The 19286-nt window shown below is 43.6% G+C and overlaps 1 protein-coding gene across 8 annotated transcripts in view; it reads left to right on the top strand.

The window, feature by feature from the left end:
* RABGAP1L (RAB GTPase activating protein 1 like) overlaps nt 1–19286 on the top strand; it is a 245133-nt gene that overhangs the window by 167879 nt on the left and 57968 nt on the right. For 7 of the 8 annotated variants that reach the window (XM_039380098.1, XM_039380095.1, XM_039380097.1 and 4 more), the window contains one exon: nt 17717–17845. In XM_039380098.1, coding sequence (XP_039236032.1) covers nt 17717–17845 — 129 coding nt within the window. Of the gene's footprint in view, nt 1–10697; nt 11467–17716; nt 17846–19286 lie in introns of those variants that run through there. The other variant, XM_027741726.2, reaches the window with a different exon arrangement.

Raw genomic sequence — 19286 nt, 5'->3', positions numbered from 1 at the left:
GGGAAAGGAAGCATCCAACCAGCACCCAGCAGATATGATGGTGGTAGAACAGGTTCTGGGAAGAGGTAGAGGTAGAAGTTAAAAGTATTTTGTCACTCTTCTTGCAACTAAGAGCTTCAAGAGTTGGTTCTAATTTTGCTTACAGCAGTTCATGTATAATGTATGTGTGTGCAGTGTGCTGTGTGTGCCTGTTCCAGCAGTAATAGGCTCTGAGGAAATGGGAGGGGAGGTGTTATCCTGAGGAAGTACTTCTATAGTGCAGCCAAAAACAAGAGCAAAGAAAATCCAGGTAAGAAAGAGAAGATTTTAAGTTAGAAATACTCACCTAAGAGCACAGCTCCACAGTGGCACAGAGATGGAGCTGGTGTTTATATAGAACTGAATCAGCTTTATGATCTGCTTTCAGCAGGAATTACTCTCTGTTGGGGAAGGAAATAGTTTTGTACTGTGAGACCCGAAGTAATTTTTTTTTTCCTACTCAAATGTCTCCATAATTTCTCCTAATCATTAGGAACCAAGTGGTTTATTGCACTGCTCTTCCTGAGTGACAGAACCTCAATGTGCTGCAGAAAAAATGCCTTAAGAACTGTGTTTCAAAACTCTTGTTTCTCTCTAGGTCTGAAGTGAATGAAAACAACTCCTAAGGATTGTTACAGTGATTATTCTCCCATCCACAATCTCTTGGATTATTATAGGTTTGGTTGAGGGAATCCTTCATCAGTGGAATATTGGAGTCTTTATTGTGTAAATGCCATCTTCCTCACTCCCAGTGAAGTGTGTGCATCCAAATCCCTCATTAAATAGCAACAGAAGAGGAGCTTTTATCTGGAACTCAGTGCTGTGTCTCACTGTTCCATCTGCTGGTGTTCTCAGGGAATGTCTGTTAGTTTGGGAATGACAGTGCTACTTCTGTGACCAATTGCCCAAGACACCTTAATGCAGTGTCTCTGGAAAATAAACACTCATCACACGAGGAGACTCCTTTCCCTTTCCTTCTCCCACACTCTGAGTGTGGGAGTAGCAATGAACAGTTAGAGGATTAGCTGTGGAGGCCAAGGTTTGTAATAGGGCATTAATCTGATTTCTTATTGAAGGGAAAGCGCTGGGGTTTTTTCTGTAGCATCCGAATGTTGTGCTTTTCTGTGCTTTTCTGCTCTGCCCAGCCTGCTCAGGCTCCCCGGCTGGGGGCACTGTTTTACAGTGGGAGTCGGTCACGGATTTACACCTGGATTACTGCGCAGGAAGCTGAGCTGGTAGAAAAACAAATCCCTCACCTCTCATTTTCTGAGCCGTGGAAAATGTAGTGAAGCACTGGAGTGTGAAAAGAACCCCAGTGTGGAAAAAGGCGGCGCAGAAGCCTGTGGTTTAGAACAACTCAACAAACAGCACTGATATTTTCATTTTAAAAATCCCAATTTAGACTATTAATTGAGAGTGACAGGAAAATGGAATGGGCTGCCCAGGGAGGGGGTGGAGTCACCGTCCCTGGAGGTGTTGAAGGTGAGACTGGATGTGGCATCAGTGCCATGGACTGGGAACCACGGCGGGGTTGGAGCAAGGGTTGGACTTGATGATCTTGGAGGTCTTTTCCAACCCAGTTGATTCTATGATTCTGTGAAAATGTACTATTCCCAATCTCTTGTGTCATCAACTAGTTTGTTTCTTTACTGGAAATTAAAAACACTAAAATCTTGATATATGCTAAGAAAAAGAAATCAATTATAAGCTTTCTTTCATGTTTTAGTATTTCGCAGAATCATCGAATATCCTGAGCTGGAAGGGACCCCCAGGGATCATTGAGTCTAACCCCTGGCCCTACCCAGGACCCCCCAACAATCCCCCCCGTCCCTGAGAGCGTTGTCCAAACCCTCCTGGAGCTCTGGCAGCCTTTGGGCTGTACCCACTGCCCTGGGGAGCCTGGTCAGTGCCCAACCACCCTCTGGGGGAAGAACCTTTCCCTGAGATCCAACCTGACCCTGCCCTGACACAGCTCCAACCCTTCCCTGAGTCCTGTCACTGGTCACAGATTAATTCTTAAATATTTTGTTTCTGATCCTGCAACTCAGCAAAACCAGCTAAGGCATGCTTTGTTTGGAATTATCAAACTGAGGCAAGTATTAAAATATGTGATTGTGGAGAATTCAGACTCTAGATTAACTGCTGTTCTGGCTGGTAACTCCTGAAAAGGCAGGGAAGAGCACACAGTCACTGGAAATGCAAGAGTGAACCAGTGGCTTTTAAAATAGGTCCATATCCAAACTTTTCTTTCTGAGGGTTCACCTACTCATCGAGTGTGTGATTCATAGCATATAAGCTCAACACTTGGCTTGTGGAGGTTTGAGCTGTGTGACTTTTAAAAATATGTTGCTTAACACCAGATGAAAGGCAGAGTTTTGATCAGGAAGGTGTATAATATTCAAATGAAAATGGGGAGAAAATAGGGAGAAATGATGATGTGTTTATCGCTGTTTGTGTTTCCCAGCCAGTGCCTTGTTGTCTTACAGAGGTTCCCTTCAGTACATATAATATCTTAAACCCAGTACTTTTATACATCATTCCTTGAAGTCAGGTGAACATGAGCAGCATTTCCGACAGGATTTATGATTTCTGACACTCCTCTCTGCATGTTACAAGGAGTGTATTACACAAACAGGACAGCTGTAGTTATTGGCTGTTTCTGGTGGCACCTTTCAGTCCCAAAGCTGTTTGTGTCACTCTGTGCCCTAGAGGTTGGGGGGCAGCATCCCAAGTACAATGGCAGGGATGGCAGATGTAGATTTAAAAAAAAAGTGTCAACATTATCTTGGATAAGGAGGGTTATTTGTTATCTTTATTTCATTCCATATCTGGATTGAAAAGGACCTCCTGGGCCCAAGAACTGCTTCTCTGCTCTATTATGTGCCATGACATCCATTTCAGAACCAGTAACAGCAGCAGTGTTGCTGGTGGAAGCCCATTTCCCTTATCCTGTGTAAATTTATTACTGATCATTTTACCCTCAGCTACTCTTACATCAGCACTGTCCTTCAACTCAAACAGTCCCCTTCTAGCACCACTCACACTGGTGTTTATCACCTTGAAGTGTTTGTAGAGACCATTCACAGTGTTCTTGAACTCCAGAGCATCTCAGTCATTCTCTTCTACATCACCTCCAATCTGCAGTAAACTTCTTAGAGGTGACAGGATCTTTAAGAGAGGTCACAATAAGTTTTCTGTATTCATGTTGTATTTCCTTAGTTCTAAAAAGTCGCTTCATCTGATAACACTGTGTTGTTCTCTTATATTTGTATGGAATATTATTCTTCAACAACCAAAGGGTTCCACAAATACTATTTCTCTTCTTTAGATGGGGATTTGTATAAGAGCACAAATTCTGAATAAAATTATGCTGCACTTCTGTATCCATTTTCATTTCAATTCTTAAGGAACATACAGTGAATTGTAGGTTTTCTTTTTTCCCTTTAATTATCTTCTTTGGATATAACATCTGACCTAACCCCTCCTGGATTTTGCCCATCAGTAAAACTTGCATATTGTCAATACAGATAATTAAAACATGTCAATTGTCTTAGAGTCAGGAATGAAATTGTGACAGTTCTTACAACTTTTTGAGAGGTATCAGATGAAAAGTGCACTGAGTCTGTAGGTAATATGTCTGGTATCCAAGAGATAAAACAGCTGTTTCATTCTTGCTCTGTTCTTTCTTTGCATTTGCAGTGGCTCGAGGAGCCTGAACTGATTTTGAAGTCAGCACTTGTTTTGAGGCAGAGATTGGGTGAAGTGACATACAGGGCTCCTTTCCAGCCAAAACTGGGTTTGATTCCAGGGGAGCTGGCTCAATCTACTCTGGGAGTGCATTATATCTTCAAAAGCTCTTTTCAAGAGAACCAGAAGCGTCCACATTAGAATCTAAGGCAAGAAAAGTATGTTCCTTATATCTATACCCTGTTTTTTATAGCCTCTCTGTGTAGCTGATCCCAGGGTAAGAGCTGACACTTCTGGAAGAGAAGAGGATCCTGGCTCTTTGGTGCTGGAGATGAGAACCAGCTGTTCTCTTTTCAAGACCTTCTGCATTAGGCAGAGGGCAAGAAATTCAGTTTTTAAGAGTCTCTCAGATCACTGTTTTTGTATGTCTAGTTCCTAAATTGAAGATGTCTTTAAGCTGTAGGTTTTTTTGGGCTGAAGAATTCCTCCCTGTCGTGGTTTGGACTTTGTTTTCCCCCAGAGGCTAAGAAAAGTGGTAGACCCCAAGGGGTGGAAACCCCTGGAAGTTTTGAAGTTCTGCCCAATGGGCGCTCCTGCAAAAATGTCAACATTCCACAAGCTCACCAGAAGAGATGAGTTGTAGTTTTGGTTGTTGAGGAGAGGTGGCCATGTTGTAGGGCCACGAGGAAGGGGCTCTGAGCCCCTTGGGCCTCTTGGGACTGCAAAGACTTGGAACAGTGTTTGACTGGGCTAAGTGTTTGTGGTTAAGCTGGGAGATGTTTCTCTCCACCCTGGGCAGTGGAGACAGAGCAGAAAGCAGAGACGCAGCATCCAGAGACTGGCAGAGAGCCAGGACAGATAAGACCTGAACTGGAGGAGGAGCAGAAACAACATGCAGCACCGCAGAGAAGACTCCTGGAAAGGGAGAGAGAGAGAGAGCCAGCAGCTGAGAGACAGAGTTCTGGGGGTAAGACTGATACCAGACCCCCCAAAACTCCTTTGAGATCCCTCTGAGAAAAAGAGGGAGATGGACTCCTATTTTGGAGAGCAGTTTTGGACATGCAGCACTAGAGAGAGAGAGGAGCTGAGAAGCTCAGAGCGTCCCGGAGCTGGACCGGGACGGCCAGATGGAATGCGGGGGGAGTTGACCTTGGCTCCCCCCCCTCGCTCTGCTGCCACGGTGGCAGCCTGAGAGACAGGGCACAGAGATCCTGCAAGGAGCTTGAGTCTCCTGAAGATACCAGACCGTCACGAAGACCCCTGCGTCTCGTGATATGACCGTGGTGAAACGACCTTGTCTGGGGTTACAAAGCCCATGGAAGACCCCTTTGCCTGCGTCAAGGGGGCCGAGGGAGCTTGGATACCTCCCTTGGGAGTGCTGGCAGAAATCCAGCCACAGCTGCTGCATGTGGAGAGGACAGACAGATCGCTGCCTTAGAAGATGCTGCTGCTTAAGGACTGGAAGGGATCTGTCCTTCTTTCCCTCCTGGACTTTTTATTTGGAGGGGAAAAGAGATCTGATCCATTGTAAATACTATATGTCATGGTAGAGATAGTTCTGATCGTGTGTATAATGTGATATGGTATTTATTTGTACAGTCATTGTAATATATTTCCCTTTCCCCCATTTGGAGTCTGGTGTGTTTTGTCTGGAAAACCCATCTCACATTAGGTTGAGATGTGGGAGGGGGAATGGAGCTAGGGAATTGGATTTTGGGGCTATCTCAAACCATGACACTCGCCTACCCCAAAAACCAGGACTGGGTGACGTATTGGAGATGATCTCTTTAGAAACAGAAATCTGTGCCTGAAAATGTCGAGAATCATTCAACTGGGGGTGCTGATTGACAGGAGGCTGAACATGAGCCAGCAGTGTGCCCAGGTGGCCAAGAAGGCCAAAGGCATCCTGGCCTGCATCAGGAACAGTGTGGCCAGCAAGAGCAGGGAAGTGATCCTTCCCCTGTACTCTGCGTTGGTGAGGCCACACCTTGAGTATTGTGTTCAGTTCTGGGCCCCTCAGTTCAGGAAGGATATTGAGGTGCTGGAGCGGGTCCAGAGAAGAGCAACAAGGCTGGTGAAGGGACTGGAGCACAAGTCCTATGAGGAGAGGCTGAGGGAGCTGGGGTTGTTTAGTCTGGAGAAGAGAAGGCTTAGAGGCGATCTCATCACTCTCTTCAACCACCTGAAGGGAGGTTATAGCCAGGCGGGGGTTGGTCTCTTCTCCCAGGCAACCAGCAATAGGACAAGGGGACATGGGCTCAAGCTCTGCCAGGGGAGGTTTAGGTTAGATGTTAGGAAGAAATTCTTTACAGAGAGGGTTATCAGGCATTGGAGCGGCCTACCCAGAGAGGTGGTGGATTCACCATCCCTGGAGGTTTTTAAAAAGAGATTGGACGTGGCCCTTAGTGCCATGATATAGTAACTGGAGTTGGATCAGGGGTTGGACTTGATCATCTTGGAGGTCTTTTCCAACCCAACCTATTCTATGATTCTATGAACTTCCAGACTACTGATTTTCCAACCTTAATAGAACCAATTTTCTATTTTTAAAAGTCCACATTTATCTGCATGCTGAAAATCCATCCTGTCCTGACCAGTTAATATCTTAGCCCATTTGATCTCCTCCTCACACCTAAAATCAGCTCAATTTCTATTAGGTGAATGTTCACCATAAATTTTGAATTTTGAGGGTGGAGACGTGTTCTCTTTCAAGGAAGAGTAGCCTGATAGCAGAGAAAATAACATGAAATTTGTTGACCTGCATTTCTTTAGCAGCACTGAACGCTCCTCTAGATATTGATGATTCCTCCTGTTATATTGTCTGTTGGTGATTTCTAGATGTTGGGAAGTGAAGATAGTGTTTTCAGGGTTCCATACTATTATTTTTATTATTAATTATTATTTCTAATATTATGTAATACATGTGTATGTCCCATGTACCTAGCAAATCTTGTCATTCTGTGGGAAAATGTTTCAGGAGCATGTGATTGAAGTAAATAAAAACATACAAATAGTCATTCCAGACCACACTTGTACCTTATGTACCCCAGTATCTCACTGCCAACAGTGGATTCATGGGACAGACTTGTAAGAGCAGGGCAATAATGCTCTTTTCTTTTGCCTCTGGCAGTCTGTGTCTTGAAGACTCTCTGAGAAAGAAGTGGTGTCTCATGTTTAATAACTCTGCATGGATTGTTATTCCATGGGTTTTTCTGCTGGCTCTTTAAACACATGAAAATGAGGAGCTGCAGGGATTTTCTCAGCTGAATGATCATTTTGTTTGCTTTGAGCTGTCACCTATGACTTCCACGTCAGGGTCCCGTGTTGGGAGGCATTTTGGACACAGTATCTCTTCACACACCACCCAGGATTTTATAACTCTACATATCTCTCGTCAACTTCTATTTTCCAGGCTTAATAACCATAGTCTATTTTTGTCTCCTCCTCTGGAAGCCTCTGATGAGCTTTATCCCCTCCCTAAATGCTTTTCTGTCTCTATTACCTCCTTTTTGAGATGGGAGGACCAGAGTAATGCATAATATCGGAGATGAAAACACACCCTGCAGAATAATGTCAATCTCTGTTAAAATCTCTGTTCCTTCCCTCTTAATTCCTGCCATTTGGTGCATTTTGTTCACCTCTGCTGTGGACTGAGCCGGTATTTTCATAGAACTCTCCGCAGTGACTCCCAAGATTCCATCCTGAGTAGCAATTGTCAGCTCACAGTCTGTCATCAACATGGAAAATTGATGCTGTTCTCCATATGCATCAATTTATATTTATCTGGATCAACTTGCCTTCAGTGTTCTGTTGCCCAGTCACTCAGTCTCTTATTATGGTTCTTCTGCAGTTCTTTACTGTAACCCCTGTCTTTAACTCCCTGAATAATTTAGGAGCATTTGCAGACATTGTCACCTCATCCTTCACTCTCTCACAGACCCCAGCAGAGATCTCTGCTGGAATCTGCTATGGACGTTAGTTGGTTTATCATGTTCTTTCTTCATAACGATCAAGATGTAAACTTTGCTAAATCCAGATTACACACTTGTAATTAGCCCTGAAGAACAGAAAGGACAAAGTAATGTCTGATAAGGTAAGAGGTCAAGTTCTTATTGTGGCTATGATATCATTTGTATGGATTTTCAGAGCTGTTCTGGTGCACAATGCCTTACCTTTTCATAGGAATAAGCTTGAAGGAGAACTTCCTCGTTGTTATTCCGTTTTAGTCTATTTAGCTTTTCCAAGTCAGTCATTTTTTTCACTGAAATACAGAGATTTAATATTTGTAAAGGACCCCCCATCGAGATCCTTGGTATCTTGCTAAAGAATTCAGAAAATATAGATTATTTCAAGTCATGGTTTTATTTGCTTTAAGACTTTATTGGCGTTAGCCACTTCTGAGTTCAGTGGGCCTCAGCTGTGTATGTCTGAGCAGCTCTGAACTGCATCAGCACCACCTAAACAGGCATTTCATGGATAGGAAGGCCAGGAACAGAGTTTAACTGCATTTAAAGTTCAGATAGTCCTTGACATGGAAATCAAACCATGAGTAACACGTTTGTCCTCAGACATCCTACTTACTTACTGCCCTTTGGGCCATTTTTAGTTTTCAAGTTCACTTCACTTAGGCCCTTCTAAAGAATGTGGGACAGCAATCCAGTGTCATGGATAAGAGTTGTGAAGTTTACCTGAAGGTAAAATCAGTTCCTGGTCTGACATGGACAAAAATAAGAGAGAATGTGGAAGTAAGAATGGTAGGGAGTATAAAAATGTTAATGAGGGTTCACTGCTCTGCTGTGTGAAAGGAGCTCCTGGACAAACACAGAGCAGTGGATTTCAGCTGATAATTAAGGGAGGTTTTATCAAGCCTTGGAAGTTTTTGGATTTGAGAGACCTCTTTTTAAACAGAAACCCAGGCCTGATGTAAAAATTGTAATACTGGTAGTAGACCACATCTCTTGGGAAGCTAATCCTGTAGTTAATTTTCCTCATTCCTAAAAATTGGCACCTTAGTTATAACCTGAATTCATCTAGTTTTAGCTTCTAACTATTAGATCCTATTATAATTTTCTAGAATTAAAGACTTTATTTAATAAGCAGTTAATTCTATTTTTCTTAAGCCTAGACCTTAGTGAAAATAAACCAAAATAAACCAAACCTGAATTTCTGTAAGGATCAGAGCTATTAGCTGATTAAAGTCTGACTTATGCAATAAAGAATTTAAGGCTTTTTACATGGACAGGGCTCTGAATTACCTGTCCTCTTGCCTGTTTTGTCCCCAGGTCACTCTTGACTCTGCTCCTGGTCAGTTCTGTAACCTGCTTCCCAATACCCTCAGTATAAGGCTCTTATTTCTTCCTTTTAGTGTTTTGAGCAATGTTTCCGTTTGTATATAGAAGATGGAACCTGATGTTTCTAGAATATCATGTTTACCAGCAGGTGTTTAAATTAGAATTCAGTAAAAACAGGCAAAGCTCCTTCCTTTGCTTTCCTTTCCTCCCTTTCACCCTACAAACAAAATCTGGTGAGCTGGTGATTTAACCTGTGGTGGATAAATGTTGGGCGGAATAACAGACTGGAGAATGAACCACAGTCTCTGGAACTGCGTGTGGGGGGAGTTTGGGAAGAATGGGAGAGTTCCCATCACAGTCTTCACCAGAGTCTTAAACTGGAATGAAACTTGTGTTGGTTGTGGCTTCTTTTTGCTGAAGCGAGTCGTGGCTTCTCTCGACGGGGACCTCAGCAAGCACCCAAATTGCTGTAGCCTTTGCAGATTTTCATCTACAAAACAGTGGTTTGCAACCTGAGCTATTTAAATCAGCTTTCAGAGCACCACCTGTATCAAACAGCCTGTTCACTGCTGCACATTTACAGGTGCTTTAGTTGTCTTCAGTTGGCATCACCTGTCATCTTTGACTTGTGACTTCTGCTTTAACTCTTTTCCCACCTGCTTCGTGTCACTGTGGGCCAAGGTGACCTGCAGGGATGGAGCTACTTTGGTGATAATCCAAGCAAATTTGCTGGTATTTGAAGGGAGTTCACTATGGGTTGTTTATCAGATTGAAAGTAATTAGTTTATTTCTCTAATTTTCTCTGCTTTTTGCAGTACTTACCTAGGCTTGTTCACCATAACTTTAAATGATTTTCATATTTTAACTACTCCTGAACATGGTTATTATTTCAATTCAATGACCCCATGCTACAGATTTTTACTGATGTTTTTCATATAAATATGTTTTTTCTTGATACATTAGACAAATTATTTTTAGACCTAAAGATACATTTGTTTGCCATTAATGTGGTTTAGATCTGTAGAGCTCCTCACAATATTTTAAATTACCACCGTTCAGTTTGTTAGAAATGTATGGAATATTATTGTCAGCTCCAGTGGGAAATGGGTATTGTTCAGTTGCATATCCCATTTTATGATGAGGCAGCTCAAAAACGAAGGAGCATGAAGACACACTTTGTAAAATGCAGCCCTGTGACATGAAGCAGCAGCAGATGGCAGAGGCACCTCTGCTGTTCCCTGCACGGGAGCAATGCCAGGCAGCTCCAGGTGTGACATCATTGCATTTTCCTCCGGAACATGCAGCAGGTTTCTAGAATCTCTTCAAAAATGTGTGCTGCCATCATTCCCTCTCTGCCCGTCGTCAGCACGGTGCTGGAAATGAGCGCCGTTTGAATTACTGAATCCCGCCCTGCCCGGGCTGTGCAGGGCCGGGCGGTGGCTGCCCGGGCTGCTCTCCCCATCCCGAGGGCTTTGCCCCTCTCCCTTCCCCGCCTGCGAGGGTGGGGGTGTCCTGCCCTATCTCCCCGAGCCTGTCATCGTTCAGAAGCCCATGGAATGTAGTCATTGTGTCGCTGGGAGGCCCGTTCCTCCCACCCTGGAGCACTGGAGGATGCGGTGGATGTGCCGTGAGCCGGGATTCAGCGGCCAAGCCCCTCGCAGGGATCTGATGGAGGGTGTTGGGGCGGGGGAGCCCGGCTGTCCCCGCTCACCATTGGCTTCTTATTACGGCATTTTCCCCCAGGAGGCTCCCGGTGCCCAGGCACCCCCTCCTCCTCCTCCTCCTCCTCCTTCCCAGCCCCCTCCTTCCCACCCCTTCCTCGCTGATGCTCGGAGCGCTGGTCACGGAGCAGGGATTGCAATGAGCTCATCCCTTTCTCTGTGCAGCCTCCCGACTGCCCGGGCTGTGCTGCCCTTCCCAGCGCTGCTCCCGGCTCTCACACACCCTCACGGACACTGAGCCCTCCCTGCTCGCCCTTGCTCTGCTCCCAGCCCACCTTCCCTGCCCTCATTCTGTGCCATTTGTCTCCTTTTTACGTGCATTTTTTAGATCCATGTTCTCTCTGGTTTGTTTTTCAAATCTCCTTCGGACTCTAGCTGAGCCAACACGGTGGATCATATTTTTCCTCGATTCTTAGCAAAGATGCTTTTCCCTTCTTCCTGAGAGACCGAGGGGCGTTGCTGGAGCGGCCATCCGAGCCCATCCCAGGGATCGGAGGCTGGCTCTCCTAATCTTGCACTTTTGGAAATTGCCGTTCACAAAGCCTGTTCTCCTCACTCTGGATACTTATTACTTCCTGCTCATGGAAGAAGGGGTGCCTTGCAAAAGCCCAGCTGCCAAGCTCACCCCTCCTGCCAAGAAGTCCCAGGACATGCACGACGAGAGGAGCAAGCTGGTGAATGAATATGCGTGTCGGGTGCTGGAACTTCTGGGCATGGGGCATCGCCTCTTTGTGCCTCGGCTGCTTGCGGTGAGATCACCTTTTCTTGACATTAATTCTGTGGGAATTTGCCATCCTCCCTCCCAGCCCTGCCCCTGATCCCTGGAGGGGTGAGAGAGCTCTTGTTTTTTCCTCTTGGCTTCTCATAATCCATCTCCTAAGCACGGAGTCCTTTTTGATGTTAGGTCGGGAGTGCTGGACACTGGTCCTGCTAATGGGGACCAGTGCCACTCCTTAGCCAGCTCGAGGGATCCAGGGCTGCATTATAAAAAAACATCTTTCCTAAAGCCGTGAATGCTTTTGTTCTCAGTCCTGAAAACATTCCAGATAAGCAGCATGCCCAGTCGACTTCTAGGTACTGATGCAAAGTGCATTAATGCTCAGCATTTCAGATTTTACACTTGTGACATCAAAGGGTGGCTTTGAACATTCATCAAAAATCAAGCTGTGTTGATGTCTTTAGGCGTTTGACTGTTTCTGTGCTTCATTTTGAAAAGACAGTTGACAGCGTGTAAAAAAGTTGAAAATACCTGCGTGGAATGCTCTGGGAGACAAATTGTTAAGGGTGTTTTCATCCATCATAGCAAATGCTGCTAGTGTGTGGAGTGGGCTGCAGTCGGTGTGGCACGGTACAGCACAGAGAACGCACTTCTGCCATTTCTCCTGCTGTAAGAGCAGCCTCAGAACCACAGAGCAGTGGCAAACCCAGGAGTCAGGCCCCGGTGCTGGCTGGGTCTGCTCGGGGCTGTTGTCACCACTCCTGGCTGCAGCTCTGAGGGTCGCTCACTCCATGGCCTGGGACACCAGCGTGGCATTTTGGTGTGATCCACTGGTGTGACAGTTCTTCCCTGATCCCCCCCATTTCCTCTGTGCTTTTCCTTTATTCCCAAGCCCATATTGTGGTTATACACAGTGACCTGTCCGGCATTTTCGTTGCACTCCCGACTCCGTCTCTGCAGTGCTCCCAGAAATGCACATGCTCTGCGTGTTGTAACCTGTTCAGTGTAAAAACAAGGTGGCGAGTTGGACCAACATGTCCCTGCACTGGGAGGTGGCAGATAAAAATCAAAAATTCACTAACTCTTTGATGGCTGCTAAAAAGTTCCGCTGGATTTGGGGACCTACAGTCACTTGTAGAATTGAGTCCAGGGGCCGATAACATGTGGTTTGGGCTGTTGGGTGTGTTACCATTACTCCAGTTATCTCCCAGTGTACCACAACACTCATCCAGCCTATATCCCATGCTGCTGCTGGTCTCTTGAGCAAGGGCTGCCAAATGACTCTGAACTGTGCTGTGATGAGCTCCAAGGAAGGTCTTCTTCACTTGACTTAATCAGCCTTTGTATCTGGCCCTCCAGATGGAGAACACCAGGGAATTTCGCAACCCTCCTCTCCCAGGCAGCTTGGCCTTGCTGATGACATAGTATTGTTTATTAAAAAAGAAAGAAAGAGGGTGAAAAAGGCAAAATAATACAAATAGTCCTTGTGTTGTTAGAGAGACATGACTTGTGGAATCAATGTGATTCCCTGTCAGGCTTTATTAGCTAAATATACCTCTCCTGACATACATCCCTTTTGACACACACCCTTTGCAGAGAGGCGAGACCGTGTTTCTCATAGTATTTTAAAAGTGAGAAATCTCTGAGGACCAAGAATTTGTACTTTAATCAGAACTGAAGATACTTCAAAACCTCAGCATTTCATAAAATTAAGCACTAGATTTATTTGCATAAGCTTCTCTCTCTGCTGTGATTTTGGAAATAAATGCCTGTGATGGGCAGAGTATGTGCCATTGCAGTGTGAGGTGAGAAATATCATCTGAAACCTTTATGCCAGTCTTAAAAAAAATCTGATCACCTCCTCACTGCATCAGCTTCCTGTGCTGATGGACAAGTGGAACAGCGCTGGTCCTGGGGGGTTTATTCCCTTTGGGATGACCAGGGGTGGTGAAGCCAGGAGATTTTCTTGCCCGCATTCATCAGTGTTTTGTGTGGCAGAATGAACTTTGCCTTTTAAGTCTGGAGCTACAACAACTAGGAGTGAATTGCTGAGCAGAGGGATGTTACTGGGTGTGCACAGGATTAGTGCCATGTTTGTGGTCTCAGCTCATCGTGTGCAAACCCAGAGCTGCTTTGTTCCCATAACACTTTTGTACCAAACAGTGTGTTACAGAGCATGGATGTGATTTTGGAAAATGTGTTTGATAATATCTGGGCATAGGGGATGCCAGTAAAGGACTCATTTGATGTATTGCCCTAGGAGTGTGTGCTGATGTCACTGTGGCAGCTTAGCTTTATCCACTGAACTTCTCCAGGCCTGGAGCCCAAGTTTATCCAGGACGGAAGGTCAGGATCATCCTCTGGGAGTCACTGAGCAGCTGGTCAGGCCTGTGGCTCGTGTTTAAGGGCAGCACAGAGCAAAGTTGTGCAACATGCAGCACTGCAGTGGGTTAGACAAAAACAGCCTTGATTTTACTGTACATCTTGTTGAAGAAGTTAAAGCCGCATCTGTGTGTTACAGGCATTAAACAGATAGAAGTAGATGCCTTTATATCATATGTATGTATATTTTGTTCTGAAAAATTGGAGGATCCTTTTAAACATTTTGAATTTCCTAGAAGCAAAATAAATAGTAGAGCAAAGCACAGCCAGACTCTTCAGCCTTTAACTTGGCCTCGTTCCTGACACATGTTCATTAAAGTGTGAAACAGGCAGTTTATGCTCACTGACATTCTACAAAAAATCTAAATATATATGTAAAATTCTGTGGAAATTAGTGATTTTTATCTGTATGAAGGAGGAAGTATTAAATTAAGGAAGTGCAGTGTGGTTGTTCCAAAATTTATTCTGCCGTATGAGTTCCCAGTTGGGAATAGGAGTTTTAGTTGATAGAGTCAGTAATAAATGAGGCTGCAGAATTAATAATTGAAGACAGAGAAATTAAATTAAAGAAAAAAGCCAAGGCTTTGTCCTTTGTCTTAATCACAGTTTCCTAAATATTTTTGAGAATGTAGCAGTAACATTATTTACTAAAAAATCTAAAAATAAACATTGTTTAAGTCTCTCAAATTCTCTTCCTGTTTCTTGAACATTTACATTTTTTCCAAACATTGCCTTTATATTTGAAAGCTTTGTTAGAACTTGTGGGAAAGGGCTTTCCCTTGGTTGTGACTCATCCATATAAGATAATTTTATGAATATATTGAAATACTTAAGTGATGGGGGAAGGACATTTGGGGACATATTTAGTCAAACCCTCAAAGGTAAACTGAGCCTTTTGGCCATAGTTCTCTCTGTGTTTCCTTGTTTGCCTGGGATTAGAAATAGATTTTAAGCAAAAATACGATTATTTAAAAATTACATCTAGAATAATAAAAACTGTCATGAAGTCACCAAGTGCACAAAAATGAAATACACTTGCCAAACTTTAATTATTGGCTCATTAAACTTACAGATGGTTTAGTGAAATCAGCTGTTGAAGAGTTCCAGGAGCTGAGTGACACAAACCAAGGGATGTACTAATCTCTGCCTCTCAAAGAGCTGCCAAAAGGTCCTGGGGATGTCTTTATGAGTTATTGATTAAAATCACAAAATGTCAAGAATTGTGAATCCTGGGATGCCAAAATTTCCATTTTTATTTTTTCCCTTAGTGAAACTAATTTTTTGATCAACAGATTATTTTAAGGAAATGAAAACATAGAAGGAGCTGACAAGTCTGGGCTCCACCACTCATTTAACCAACAATGGGATGGTTTACAGTTTTCGTAACTACAAGATGAGTTCAGCAAACTCTGTCAGAGAAGTTCTTATTTCCATGATCTTGTGGGATTTTCTGCAGATGTTTCAGGGTTGAGAACTCAAAATTGTCTATAGTTACAGTTTAATGAGAGTAATTTGTTGGGGACTGTTAAAATAGTATTAGAGATTCAAGCAGGGGCCTGGGAGACTTAAATGTTTTACATATAATTCTGTTTTCTGACAATTATATGTGAATATAATTTTTCTTTTATAATAATAATAATTTGCCTTATAATTTTTTCTTTCCATCTTTTTTTCTTGTTTATTTTTAAATTAAGTGCTGTGGACATAAAGATGAGGTACATCTGTGGTCCTGAAGTTTGACAGGGCTATTTAATTGTTGATTATTACCTTTTTAAAAGTTTTTTCCTTCTCTGCTTTCTAAAATAATTCCAAACCTCTAAATGAATTTTGCTAATTTAACAAAAAACATAAATTAAATACAAAATGAAAATAAAAATGCCTGGTCGGGACCTCTAGGAAGAATCTATGCAGTGGACTTGGCAGTGCTGGGTTAACGGTTGGACTCAGTGGTCTTAGAGGTCTTTCCCAACCTTAATGATTCCAGGATTATGAAACCTTTACTGCTTTTCCACCACCTTTATCCATTGAATTCCACCTGGAAGTGCTTGGTTTCCAGCTGGATTTGTGGTGCTGGGGGGTGCTCCCACCGCTCTCTGACACTTCCAGAGAATCCTAAAACCAGCCCATCGGGAGTGTGAAACAGTGATCTGGCCTCGGGTGTGGCAAAAGCATTCCTAACCTCAGGAAAAGCAGTGCAGGAGCAGTTGGTGTTGGATCTGATTCAGCTCTCCAAGTGCCCCAGCTCTCCGTCAGCACCACCCCGGCCTCGGCTCACTGAGCCAAGCCCTGCTGCTGCCAAGTGCTCGTGGACAGGATCAGATGGGAGAGCTTGGGAAGCTGAACATTTCTCATCAGCATCCCACAGGCAGCTTTTCCTGTGTCCCTCCAGGGATGACCCAGCTGCTTCCTTGGCAGTGAATGAAGGGAGGATCAAACAGGTTTTGGGAGAACTCTAAGGAAAGAAAAGAACAGAGCTGGAGAAAGATTTTGGACAAGGGCCTGGAGTGACAGGATGAGGGAGATGGCTTCAAACTGACAGAGGACAGGATTGGATTGGATAAATGGAAGAAATTGTTCCCTGTGAGGGTGGAGAGGCCCTGGCACAGGTTGCCCAGAGAAGCTGTGGCTGCCCCTGGATCCCTGGAAGTGTCCAAGGCCAGGTTGGACGGGGCTTGGAGCAACCTGGGCTAGTGGAAGGTTTCCCTGCCCGTGGCAGGGGGTGGCACTGGATGAGCTTTAAGGTCCCTTCCAACCCAAAGCATCCTGTGAATCTGTTATTCTGAGTGGATTAACAACATCAATTAAACATGAATTAAACTTTAAAACTACGTGTATGTAACATACTTACTGCCTAAAATGAGGCAAAAAATGAACACAGAGTGTTACTCCTGAGAAAGCGGAGGATGCCCACATGGAAATGGCGGTGGTGGTACTTGAGCAATTAATTCAGCAATTAACCTTAACCAAATGTGCCTGGGCTGCTCCTGAGGTACTTGCAGTGAGATCGTTACACAAGGTCTCCACTTCGTGTTGACACAGATTTGTTTACCCTTGCTGGGTAAAAACCTTGACATGCACATTTTTGAGATGGTGCCCTAAATGTCTTGTGTGGACATTCAGCTTCTGTGAACTGTTTAAAGGAACTATCCCAAGGCTTGGGATCTCTTGGGGCAGGTCTGAGTAACCCTAGGGTGAATACATTTGTCCCTTTGAATTTCTCCGTCAGTGGGAGAACTGGATTAATGCTCCATGTGTAACGTTTTCTGACCTGTTGAGCTTGATCCCACACTGAGAGGTGCAGGATTGTGGCAGATGTAGAAATAAGCAGGTAAACCATTTTCTGGCACGGTGTTCTTTGAGAAATTGTGTCACAGACTCCAGCACATTGACTTGCTGATGCCTCATATGAGTCATATGTTCTGCTCTTCATGTTTGTGCCTATATATATTAAAAAAAAATAAATATATATATATATATATACACACACAAATTGTCTTTCTAAGGCAGCACTATGAGAATCAGCAATGGTCTAATGCATAAACTTTCCAGAAAATATTATAATTTCTCTTAGGTTTTTGGTGTTTGCTTGAGTTTTGTTTCTCTCCTCACTGACATCCTGACAGGCTGAGCCAGAATCATTTCTCACCGGGCAGGTATAGAAGGATAAAATCCATTCCGAGGTTGCAATCCTCTGTGCTGCCCTGCCTGGGATTCCTTGGATGGGCTTTAGTCTCTGTTAGTTTTACAAGGCAGGGTTAGAGAGCTGATTTCAAGGAGGATGGTTTTGAGCTAATGTGAATATTGGTGGCTTGGGATGCACCCAGTAAATGATAAACCCAGTAAAAGAGCGTGGCTGCACGTTCCCAGGGCTTACTGTAGTTCCCTGTGTTTAATTGCAGACCTCCAAAGAGGACCTTCTACAAGCTGATTTTGAAGGAGCTTTAAAATTCTTCAGGGTTCAGTTGCCCAAGAGGTACCGAGCTGAGGAGAACGCCCGGAGACTCATGGAACAAGCCTGCAACATTAAGGTAAGGGTGGACCTCACTGCTGCTCCTTTGCCCGGGGTTCATGCAGGAAACTGTGGAAAATAAAGATGTCAAATCATTAGCTTATTACTTTTTATATATGTTTGTGTGCATACCTTTTATCTTTGAACAAAGTGAATCTCTGACCTTTCCCTTAAATTATTAGGCACAACCTAATAATTTAAACAGAAAAATGATGCGTTATCAACAAACATTCATCAGAATTCACTAATTCATTAATTGATTTATAAGCAGAGATTACACTAAACCAATTAATCACTGTATTGTAATCATGCAGCCAAAGCTCAGATATGATTTGTTTTGCTCAAAAGCTATTTGCTAAGTACTGCTGTATAATAGAGTTGAATTGGGGTTTGTATATCAAGCTTACCAAGACAGAATATGTGTTCATATTCTACCCTACTCAAGGCTGTCTGTCTGTCAAAAGTCAGGCTTCTCTGAACATGTGGACCAGAACTATTGGACTTGTCAGGAACCAAATTAGGGGAGCCTGACTGTAAGTTTTGAGGGTGGAAATCTGTTTAAAATGGCTGTAGAGGTTCATAAAGCCGTAATTTGAAAGATCTGGGATTTTTTTTTGTTGGAATACGTAGAGCTGTGGATGGACTTAATGTTTGATCTTCGAGAAAAGTGTTTTTTCTCCTTCTTGGAGTGTGAGCACTGATGGGAAATGCACGTTTGGTGTGGTCCAGTAATGCACTGAGAAAATCTCACCAGGAAGAATGTTCCTCTAACTCTGCCTCTTTTATCTCTCAATTTATTAATTTCCTTTGTGCTGCTTAATTTCATCATTTATTAATCAAGGGCTTTTTCCCTTGTGGTTAAAACACTGATCTTATGAAAGAATGGGCCTTGATTCCAGCCAGGAAAAAGAAGATCTGTGCAAAGGTTTTAGTAAAATTGAACTTGGATTTCAATTCTGCTGCTGAAAGGAATTTTTGGGAGTACAAGGCTGCGGTTTCATGTTTAGTATGTAGTGCTCTGCTTGGCTGTTAAAAATGAGTAGTTTGAGGACTTACCCAATACAGGAGAATTATCTTTATGTCCTTTACTCCATGTGTATTTTTCTGATGAGCAGTTAAAATAGAAGTTCTCGTGGTACTTTTTGGAAGAGATATTTGCAATTTTCTCATGCCTGCCTTTCTCTTTTTCTCATGCAATATATTCTGTGCCACATGCTGTTATTTGTCATTAATTTTTCAGTCAGTACTGGGTACATGTGTTTGTGATGTGCTTTGCTGGGAAAGTGTTTTGAGATGCACAGAGCAAAGGGGGTGGGTTCAGCACCTGGGGCCTGTTAAAAGCAGAGACTAAATTTCTGAACTGTGTGACGTGAAGGGAAGGCAGTTGAAAGGTTTGACTGTGAATCCACTGCATACACAGGATCTCACACATTTTGGATTCTGGTGTTTAAAAGAAAAGC

Source organism: Pipra filicauda, unplaced genomic scaffold (assembly GCF_003945595.2).
Source record: "Pipra filicauda isolate LSUMZ 115617 unplaced genomic scaffold, ASM394559v2 scaffold185_size1782982_pilon, whole genome shotgun sequence".
Classification (NCBI taxonomy): domain Eukaryota; kingdom Metazoa; phylum Chordata; class Aves; order Passeriformes; family Pipridae; genus Pipra; species Pipra filicauda.
Note: the sequence above shows the minus strand (reverse complement) of the source record. Positions and strands in the feature narration are given on the sequence as shown.